At 49.7% G+C, this 10738-nt stretch overlaps 1 protein-coding gene and 1 long non-coding RNA gene across 3 annotated transcripts; one reads left to right on the plus strand and one right to left on the minus strand.

Moving 5' to 3' along the window:
• Window positions 1-4708: 4708 nt before the first annotated feature.
• Window positions 4709-6695, minus strand: LOC140534140 (uncharacterized). Its single transcript, XR_011977177.1, has 3 exons — window positions 5635-6695; window positions 5144-5252; window positions 4709-4883 (listed from the first exon to the last, which is right to left on the minus strand). It is a non-coding gene; the product is annotated as an uncharacterized lncRNA (long non-coding RNA).
• Window positions 6696-6727: 32 nt separating this feature from the next.
• MFSD5 (major facilitator superfamily domain containing 5) lies at window positions 6728-9110 on the plus strand. 2 transcript variants are annotated; one of them, XM_072654807.1, is made up of 2 exons: window positions 6728-6824; window positions 7493-9110. In XM_072654807.1, the coding sequence occupies exon 2, from the start codon at window positions 7511-7513 to the stop codon at window positions 8861-8863; it is 1353 nt and encodes a 450-aa protein (XP_072510908.1). In that variant the 5' UTR covers window positions 6728-6824; window positions 7493-7510; the 3' UTR covers window positions 8864-9110. The 2 variants fall into 2 exon arrangements, with proteins under 2 accessions (XP_072510908.1, XP_072510907.1); XM_072654806.1 differs by lacking the exon at window positions 6728-6824 and adding an exon at window positions 6994-7176.
• The last annotated feature ends 1628 nt before the right edge of the window (window positions 9111-10738 follow it).

Here is a 10738-nt window from a genome sequence, read left to right on the forward strand (position 1 = left end):
AGGAGGGATCCTTCCTATCTGGTGGAGAGGGGTGTCTACCTCTCTGTTCCCCATGTCTGAGTTCAGCTCCAAAGGGGGTAGTGAGCACCCTCTGGTGGTCAGAGCAAGAGGTTAGGAGACTTGGATGCCTGGGTCCTGTCCTTGACCCTGTCCTGGTATGAATCCTTTCTTCCTCACATTCCACTTCTCAACACATAGAAAAGGAAAGCAGGGATCCAGAAGGGAAAATTATGGAGTCTCCTGGGATGGAACTAAATAACAGGATTACTAACTCCCAGCCAGTAAGTCCCCTCTGGGTCAGATCATCTCCTTCTCTCCAGATGGAGCCCCTATCAAGCAGAAAAGTCTTTTCTTCTCTCATAGCCTGCCTCACCCAAAGTTAGACAAGTACCAACCTGTCTTTTACTTGCTGAATCTTCAATGAGAGTGTATAGCCATGCCTTAAACTGTTTGAGGCTCTTTGAAAGTTTCTGTTCTAGGTTTGCTAGTGTGTGTGTATGTAGTGTATGTATGTGTGTGTGTATGTGTTCTTTTTATAACTTCTAAGCCCCCTTCAGTAGAGGGAAGGGTTTAAGTCTCCCATAGCCTGCTCAAACACCTCACGTCTTATCGTGGATTACAGAGATACTTATTCCTCCACCCTAGCATCTACCTTGAAGGGTTGTTGTGAGATCAAATAAGATAATACTTGTAAAAAGCACTCAGCAAAGTGCCTAGCACATAGTAGGCACTAAGTAAATGCTTATTCCCTTCCCTCCCCTTCACAACTAAGGACGATAGGAATCTTGGAAGCCAGGGAAGCAGTCCCCCACTCCTTCCTGCGGAGAAGTGGGGAATGGGGTGAATGCCAAGCTATCCCTTCTCTTTCCACCAGGGAGCAGTTACTTCAGTCTGAGGACAGTACTAGGGTCTCTGGAGAGAGTAGGAGGGGCTTTGTGGAAGGGGTTTTCAAGGGGGGGGGAATATCACTAAATGTTCAGAAATGTTAGAACTGAAAGAGACCCTAGGGATTATCTAGGCCACACTTCGCTAGTGGGCCAAGGCAATAACTTGCCCAAAGTCACACAACAAAGTATTGTCCAAGGTCACAAGAAGACTTGAATCTTCTAATTTCCCTATCCAGTAATTTTCCCATGATAACATGCTTCCTCCTAAGGCAGGCTTTCTGCTGACTCCATGGCTGTAAAACTCAAGAAAGCCACAGAAAGAATAGGGTTAACTCCTAAAGTTGCTTTGACCCATTTTCTTCCTTATGCCCTATACCCCCAAGGCCAGAGAGCTGGGTGAGGCCTTTGTAGCACCTCCATCCCCACACCCTGGGACTTCCCCACTCTGGAAACTCCCAGAACTTGGACATCTTGCTCCCCTTTCCCCTCCCCCCACTCCTTGAACCCTTTTTTTTCTCCAGTGAGGTCTTCCTCAATCTCCTGCAGGCACAAGATCTACCAGTATCCACTTTCCAATTCTTGGTTTTTCTCCTTCAGACTTAACTCCTTCTCAAAGCCACCAAAGGGATGCCGAGTCTGTAACCCTGCCTGTCCCAGCCTTTGTAATAGGAAGGGAGGGAGGAAACCTAGATGGGGTGTTCTTCCAGGGGCCCCAAGTATCTGAGGGTTTGTGGGGAACAGCTGCTTAGTTTCCCTGTGTCCAGGTCCCTTCTTCTGAAACTTCCATCTGTCTAGAGTCAGGGATGAAATGGAAGAGAGAGGCAAGATTAACCTAGAGGTAGGCTAGGGGTCAGGGGAAGGACTATCTGGGGGTGCAGAGATGGGTGGAGCCATCCACTCAGGATCATCGCAGCTCAGCGAGGCTCAGGACTAATCCAGTCCCACCCTCTTCTCCAGCTCTATCCCTCCCCTTGCAGCACCCCCATTCTGCTACTTCTGCTGCTGGATGGACTTCTCTCTGGGCTTGCGCTTGGGGCCTCAGGGCAAGAAGGCTCTCCCCAGACAGTCCCCCAATTCTTCTGCTCACTGTCCCCCTTCTTCCTGTCCCTGCCCCTTCTGTCCTCCTCCTGCCTGCCCTTGTTCTCCCTACCCTTTCTTTGTCTGCCCTTCCTGTCCTTCTGCCTGCCTTTGTCCTGCCTGCCCCTATCTCCCCTGCCCATCCTGTGCCTATCCACCCTTAGCCTGCTCTCACACCCCCTGCCCTGCTTGTTCACCCTGCACATGCCCTGATTTCTGCAGTCTTTGCCCTGCCTGTCCCCATCCTCCCTGCCCTAGCCACCCCTCTACCTGTTCCCATCCCACCCCTGGCCCCACCTGTCCCTCCTTTAGGGGCCAGGGAACCCGTCCTTGCTCCCGTTGTTGCTATGGCAACAACTACAGCTGTTATGCTCAGGGTCCCAGCCCCCCTGCCAGCTGCTGCAGCTGTTGTTGCAAGGGTCTCCAGCTCTCTGGGGGTTGTTGTTCAATGGCTTAGGTTGGCTTTTGTTCCTTTGTGGAGTTTGTCCTCCTCCCAAAATTCTTCCCACTGCTATTGCTGCCTCTCCCTCTCTAAGTCTCCCTTCCTGGAATCCCCTCAACCTGGGGTGGTCTAGGCAGCCACTCCCACCTGGAGGGACAGAGAGGCTTGGCTGTTCCATTGGGCCAACTGGGAACTACTTGGTAGCCCAAGGACCATTCTCATCGTCATGAGAACTTCATCATCTGCAACTTCTAGGGGCCAAAAACATTTTTCCCCCCTAGGTTAATGAACTTTCTCAGCTGTACTAGTCTTGGGGTGAGAATCTTCTTAGTATCTCTCACTGGAACAAGAGACTTCTATACAGGTAAGAGAAACTTTATTCATTTGAGAGAGTTGGAGGATATTTTGTTTATACTTCACACCACTCACTCCGACCAAAATCCCTGAGAGCCCTCAAGGGACTAGAACCCTGGTGCTCTGTTGTCCAGACTGGCCCATCTCCTGGGATTGGAAAAAGAGACTTAAGTTGTGATTTTTAACCCCCTTCCCTCAGATCTCTCTCCCTTCCTAAGGCTCACCTTTGTGTGATGTTCTCTCTCTGCCTACCACTATCTTTATGTCTTTCTGACTGTCTCTCTTCGTAGATGTTTCTGTATTTAGGTATCTCCCTAGTCCCATGACCTCAATCCCTTACTCCCCTCCCTCCCACTCCAGGTAATCTCATAAGTGATGTTCTTGCCCATCTGGTCTAAGTGGGGAGTGGAAATCCGGGAGAGGAGAACATCACGTGGTTCTTTCCAACACTTCTTTCCACTTTGTTTTTCCCAAATACACTTGCTTCCAGTCACTCTCTTTCTAACCTACCTTTGGCCCTAGGGGAAGGCAAACAGCATCCCATAAAGACGTTAGAGTTCAGATCTAATGGTCTAATACTTCTGAGGGGCAGAAGGCAAGAGTCTTCTTTCCTCACTCTACGTTTCTCTTCCAAACTGTCTCTGGGCCATTGTGTATTTGTCTCCGGGCCATTGTGTATTTGTCTCCCCCCAAGTCCTTGGCACTGTGACTTTTCACCTGTCTCACAGTCCTTCCCTCAGTATATCTTCCCTCTGTCTTTCTGCCTCTCATGCTGACTCCGGGACATTTTATCCTTTTCCATCTCTCTGCCTCTCTCCCTGTGTCAGGCTAAACTCTACTCTGTTTCTTCTGTCTCAATTTCCTCTCCTGTTTCTATATTTTGGTTTTCCCCTTTCCACCATCTTAATCACCCATCTCCTCTGTCTTTCCCCTCTTTATTTCACTGTCCCTATCTTCACCTCCATTTTTGCTTTCTTCTGAAACTTGCCTTTGTATTTCTGCTACCCCCTCCCACCCCTCCACCCATTTTTCGGGTCAGTTTTGGTTTTTTCCATTACTCTTTTTATTTTCCCTTCTGCCTTTGTCTTTTTTTTTATCTCTATCATCCCCTCCATCTTTTTCTCTCTTATCTCTCTCTTCTGCCTGTCTTTACCCTTTTTTCTTTCTCCTTGGGTCCTGCATCTCACTTGGACAACATAAGTGTTTCCTGTTCTGCCAGGACCCGAACGTCTCCTCTATTTGTGCCATGCTCATTCCTGAAATATTCCATTTGAAGATTTCCATTTCCCCACTAAGGAAAGGGAAGAAGAATTGTCAAAACAGTTCCCAGAATTCCTCCCCAAACTGAGGAGCCAGGACACCCTGCCTCAGATACATAACAAAGAGGTCCTGGTGAGGGGAATTTGGAGGTGTGGGGCTCTCAGCCTTTATCCCCTCCAAATCCTTTTGGTTAGACTGGTTAATTTGTAAAACCCTGGGGTTTCTTCCCAAGTATGGTTTAGTCAAAGCTCTTAAGAGCCAGCAAAATCCCAAGGAATGGTTTTGTTCAGAATGGGCCAATAATAAAAATAAATACAGATGATAATTTGTTATTGTTCAGTCGTGTCTGACCGAACCCCATTTGGGGATTTTTTGGCAAAGATACTGGAATGGTTTGTCATTTCCTTCTTCAGCTCATTTTACAGGTGAGGAAACTGAGGCAAAGAGGATTAAGTGACTTGCCCAGGGTCACACAGCTAATAAGGGTCTGAGGTTAAATTTGAACTCAGGTCTTCCTGATTCCAGGCCCAGTGCTCTACCCATTGTACCACCTAGCAGCTTAGATAATTATTACACAGGTAATTTTACCTATGTATTTTCCCCCATTTAACAGGTGATTTGAATTTTACACTATTCAAAATAAGGAATAAAACATTCCCCTTCTTTGGAGGAAGAGTCATAGACCATGTTGTACTTCTCCTTATATTTCTATGTAGCATGATCCCATTATGTACAAGAGAAAAGCTCAAAAGGAAGAAAAATCTCATTCAGTCATGGGGAGGTAATGCAAAGCTAAGTGGCAGAACATTCAGGTAGGGTGACCTTGGGGACATCACTGCATTCGTCTGGGCCTGTTGTTCCAGCTGAAAAATAAGGAGAATGATCACTTCCTATCTCTCAGATGATGAAAGGACCAGTAAGATGCTACAGATGAAGAAGTTTGGATTGAAATTCTTGTTTTTACTGTTATAGTAGAGAAAACTTATAATAGACATTTAAGATAACATTTTTAAGGTTTGCAAAGGGTTTTAAGGCATTATTTCAGTTGGCATAGAAGGTATTACAATATTGTTCCTATTTTACAGATGAAAAAACTGAGGCTCAGATTGATTATGTGACTTACCCATAGTCATGCTAAGGAGGATGTGTCTTGATTCCAAGGCTAGTGTTTTTTCCACACTTGCCCTCTACCACCAGCCTCTCCATCTGCAGCCTCAGCCCTAAATGGAGGTCTGTTCAAAAGGAATCGCACATGACTAGATTATAGTAGGATGTTAGATGAGTCCCTTTCGACAAGCATCTTAACTACCTGGCCCATTCCTGCATTCTCCAGCTGTGGTAGAATGTTGTAGTACATATGAGGGAGGGGGTGGGGGTGGGCATGTGGATTTAGTTGGCTTCCCTCAATTCAAATTCCAAGATAATCTTGGGTAACTCACTTAGAATCATAAGGTTATATATTATTTTATATTATAATGGGTAGAGGGGGTGGGAAGGGGAAGCAGAAATACAGAAAATAATACAATACATAATCATAGTCTTAGAGACAATCTAGTCCAATTCCATCATCTTAGAAAGAAATAAACAGAAGCCTAGGAAATTTAAGTGACTTGCCTAAGATCACACAGATAGGGTGAAATGAGATTTGAACTCAAGTCCTCAGACTCCAAATTCAATGTTCTTTCAACTGGACTTTAATTTCTTCATGTGCAAAATCAGGCAAAGGTCTTATTAGCTGATCTTCCACGTCCCAGCTCCACGAAGCACCAAGACTTATAGAAACAGCTTCCAGAAATTCGAAGGTAGGCCCAGCCTGGTCAAAAGCAGCTGTGCAGTATCATGATTTTCAAAGCTCATCTAAGCCAAAGCCCTCCTTTTACACACAAGGAAACTGAGGCCAACATAGTGGAAGTGCCATCCTTCACCCTAAAGCCAGACTAGCCAAAGCTAGGTGTGAGAGTAGAGAGAATGGCTGGAGTGAGGAGGACCCGTGTTCAAATCCAGCTGCAGACACTAAGGCTTGCGGTAAAGATGAAATGTGCAAAGTGCCTTGCAAACCTTAAAGCACAGTATAAAGGCTAGCTGTTGGACAGGGCTGGATAGCCAGCGCAGGTGCCCGCTGAATCTACCCCGCCCCCCCCCGCCCCCCGGTGGTGAGGACTAGATGATGGGGAAGTTTGTACGGTGCCTTTGCAAGCTAGCCATATATGAGACAGTATTATTACTGCACATGATCCTAACAACAATCCTACACACACACACACACACACACACACACACACACACACACACACACACACACACACACACACACACACACACACACACACACACACACACACTCTCCTATTACTCCCATTTTACAGAGCCGGACACGAGGCTGAGAGCGAGGAAGGGACTTGCCCAGGACCCTACGGGTACATTTCTGCCTCCAAGCCCCGCAGCAGCCCCGTCTCGGGAGCGGAGGCAAAGCGCCTTAAAAGTTATCAGCAAGAGGGTTACGGGAGGCGGGGGGGGGGGCGGAGAGTTGGAAGAGGGTGGAGGGGCAAGTGGGAGGAAGAGGAGGAAAAGGAGGAGGAAGGAGAGAGAGGAAGGAGGGGAGCAGAAAGGGTAGGAGAAGGAAGTGGGAGAAGGGGAAGGAGGAGGAGGAGGAGAAAGAAGGGGGAAAGGGAGGGAAGGGGGAGGGGGAGGAGGCAAAGGCCGGGCTTTCTCGGACCCAGGTCCCCTGCCTGGAGGATGCAGCGTTCCGGCCACCCCGCCTCGGGGCCCGCGCGGAGCAGAGGGAGCTGCCCAGCCCCGCAGAGGTGAGCCGGGGCCGCTCCTCGCCTTCCCAGTCCAGGCGTCCGGGTGCGTGCCAGGGGTGGGGACCAGGAGCGCCGAAGGCAGGAAGGAAGGAGGAGGGAGGAGGGAGGAGGAGGGTGAAGGGAGGGGGAGGAGGAGAGGAGAGGAGGCCCCGCCCCTCTCTTCTCCCTCGCCCTCCCCCGCCTGAGCTGGGACCTCGTCACGTGACGGGGCTGTCATGGCGGGGCCCACGGCGGCCTCAGGCCAGCCGGGCTCCCGGAAGCGAAGCGAGGGGCGGAGGCTTCAGCTGGAGCCGGAGTGGGGCGGGCGGGAGCCGGACGCGACCGGGAGCGTCCCCGCAGACCGGGGCAGCAGGTGAGAGCGGGGGAGAGAGCAGAACAGGGCCAGGGGAACGCGGCGAAGGGCGAGCCCGGGCTAGGGAGCCGCGCGCGTGGGGGGCTCGTGGGGACAGGGCGGGGATCCCGGGAGGAGGAGAGCCGGGGATGGGGTTTGAGCGTGGGGAGCCGCGGAAGCTGGGCTGCCCCGAGCAGGGATCCCGAGTGTCCCTGGACCCGGGACACCGGCCTGCCTGGTCCCTCCGGCCGGGGCTCTGGGGGACCGCGGGGAGCGTCGTCGGGTGAGGGCATGGAGCTGCGCCCTGCCCGCCCTTACCTTTCGCCCTCTTCCCCAGGTCAGCCCGGGCCCCGCCATGCTGGTGACGGCCTACCTCGCCCTGGCCCTAGTGCTGGCCGCCTGCCTGGGGCTGGAGCTGTCCGGATGCAGGGCCAAGGCCCCGGGCAGGGCTTGCTGCAACCCTTCCTTCCTCCGATTCCAGCTAGACTTCTACCAGGTCTATTTCCTGGCGCTGGCGGCGGACTGGCTCCAAGCTCCTTACCTCTATAAACTCTACCAACATTACCACTTCTTGGAGGGCCAGATCGCCATCCTCTATGTCTGCGGCTTGGCCTCCACCGTCCTCTTTGGCCTAGTGGCCTCCTCCCTCGTGGACTGGCTGGGCAGAAAGAAGTCTTGTGTCCTCTTCTCCCTCACCTACTCCCTTTGCTGCATGACCAAGCTCTCCCAGGACTACTTCATACTGCTTGTGGGCCGGGCTTTAGGTGGACTGTCCACAGCCCTGCTCTTTTCAGCTTTTGAGTCATGGTACATTCATGAACATGTTGCACGGCATGATTTCCCTCCTGAGTGGATCCCTGCCACCTTTGCCCGGGCTGCTTTTTGGAACCATGCACTGGCTGTAGCAGCTGGCGTGGCAGCGGAGGTTGTGGCTAGCTGGCTAGGTCTTGGACCCGTGGCTCCCTTTGTCGCTGCCATTCCCCTCCTCGCTCTGGCTGGCATCTTGGCCCTCTGCAACTGGGGCGAGAACTATGACCGACAGCGAGCATTCTTGAAGACCTGTGGAGGGGGTCTTCGCTGCCTCCTGTCCGACCGACGGGTGCTGCTGCTAGGTACCATTCAAGCCCTGTTTGAAAGTGTTGTGTTCATCTTCATCTTCCTCTGGACACCCGTCCTGGATCCTCATGGAGCACCGCTAGGCATCGTCTTCTCCAGTTTTATGTCAGCCAGCCTGCTAGGCTCTTCCTTATATCGAATAGCGACCTCCAAGAGGTACCACCTCCAACCCATGCACTTGTTATCCCTTGCTGTCCTCATTGTTGTCTTCTCCCTCTTCATGTTGACTTTCTCCACCAGTCCAGGCCAAGAGAGCCCAGTGGAGTCATTTGTTGCCTTCCTGCTCATAGAGCTGGCCTGTGGTTTGTACTTTCCCAGTATGAGCTTCCTACGAAGAAAAGTAATCCCTGAGATGGAACAGGCAGGAGTGCTTAACTGGTTCCGGGTCCCCTTGCATCTGCTGGCCTGCTTAGGGCTCCTGGTCCTCCATGACAGTGATCGAAAAACAGGTACCCGGAACATGTTCAGCATCTGCTCAGCTGTCATGGTCATGGCCCTGCTTGCTGTGGTGGGACTCTTCACTGTTGTGAGGCATGATGCTGAGTTGAGGGTGCCACCACCTGCTGGGGAGCCCTGTGCCCCTGAGCTCTGACCTAGACCTGGGGACAGACTGAACTGTTGAATCCCACCCCCAGGGGGTGTATATGTCTCCCTTTTGCCCCTGAATTGTCATCTCTTTGGCCACATGGGTTGTGCTTGCCCTGCCAAATGCTGTGGGCAGGGAGGAATGGAGGGGTGAAATAGATTTGAAAATCAAGGTGCTGGAAAGGGCCCCTGTGTTATTTCTCATCAAGACAAAAGAACCTGTTTTAAAATAAACTCTTTGAGTTGAATGCCAATTTGATTTTTCTTCCCCTCCTTTCTAGTTGGTCCAACCTTAATAGTAATTGGTAAGTAGAGATTTTCTTGTAGGAGGCAAGACTATATAATACATCATCCAGAGATGGGGGGTGGGGGAGCAGGTGGAGTAGAATCTCTTGAGGTTCTAAAGAGGAGAAACACTGCTTAATGATCTGAAAGGAACAAATCAGTGAGGTCAGGAATCCCCTTGGCCGCTTCACCTCTCCATCTGCTTGAAGTTAATCTCCCTAGCTGTCAAGTCAAGTCCATGCCCTATTGCTCAGGTTAGAGGATCAAGGTAGGCTAGATAAATTCCCAGGATGCCAGGCCACTAACTAGGCAATCTTTCTCAGAGACCAAGAGCTTTATTGTGTTATCAATAATTTGGCAATTCAATCAGTAAGCATTGGTTAAATACTATGTGCTATGGCCTAGCAGCATGGCACTGTGTCATGTATGAGAGATGTAAAGACAAAAGTGAAACAAAAGGCTTATGTTCTTGGGTATGTTTATAAAGCCCATACAGAATGAATAGAAGGGAGTTTTGGAAGGGAGGGCACTGGTGACTGGGGGGCTCAGGTAAGTCTGCCTGCAGAATTCACATATTTGAAGGAAATGAGGGATTTCAAAAGACAGGAGGAAAAGCTTTTCAGGGTTGGGGGACAGCTAGCACAAAGAAGGGGACAGAGATGAGAGGGATTGTCCTGTGTGAAGAATCTCAAGAAGGAAAGTATGGCAGAACTGAAGACCTTGTGGAGGGGAAATGTAGGAAGACTGGAAAGGTAGGAAGGGGGAAAGAGCTTTCTATGTCAGAGGATTTTCTATTTTATCCTTTTTTAATTTAACTTATCCTATTTTGTCCATTACAATTTGTTGAGTAGGGGAATGACATGGTCAGACCTTCACTTTAGGAAGAGCATTTTTGCAGTTGTTTGGAGAATGGATCAGAGTGGGAAGAGAGGAGGCAGGCAGACTAATACAGTAGTCCAGGTGAAAAGTGTTCAAATGCAAATTAAGATAACTGAAGTTTGATCCCACTGAGTAAATTGGCAGAAGTGATCAAAATGGATAGTGAATGTTATGGGAGCTATAAATTTGTCACAGGCCGGTCACAGGTGTCAGTGACTACACTGAGGTCAAGAAGCATAAGATTTGAGAAGAGGCCATTAGGTTTGGCAAATTAATAGATCTTTGGTAACTTTGAAGAGAAGATTTTCAGTTGAAGGAAGCCAGACTGCAAAGAATTTAGAAGAGACAGAATGGAAATAGGGGCAACAATTTTACCAATAGGCCACTGAGGTTAAACTCAGTTCACTTTCTCCTCCCATATGTAGGAGGCCACCCGTCTTCCACTCTGACCGTTGACCTTTAAGTCCTATCTAAAATTCCACCTTCTGTAGGAAGCCTTCCCCAGCTCCTCCATCATTCTTGATTCTTGATTCCTTAATTCTTAAAGCTTCTTTTAATTATTTCCTATTTATCCTGCATATAGCTTGCTTTGTTCATATTTGTTTACGCCTCCCCCCTTAGGTAGTAAGCTCCTTGAGGTTAAGGACTGCCTTTTGCCTTTTTTAGTATCCACAACCCTTGGCACAGTGCCTGGCACATTTATAAGGGTTGAGTAAAT

This window comes from Notamacropus eugenii, chromosome 3 (assembly GCF_028372415.1).
Source record: "Notamacropus eugenii isolate mMacEug1 chromosome 3, mMacEug1.pri_v2, whole genome shotgun sequence".
Lineage (NCBI taxonomy): Eukaryota > Metazoa > Chordata > Mammalia > Diprotodontia > Macropodidae > Notamacropus > Notamacropus eugenii.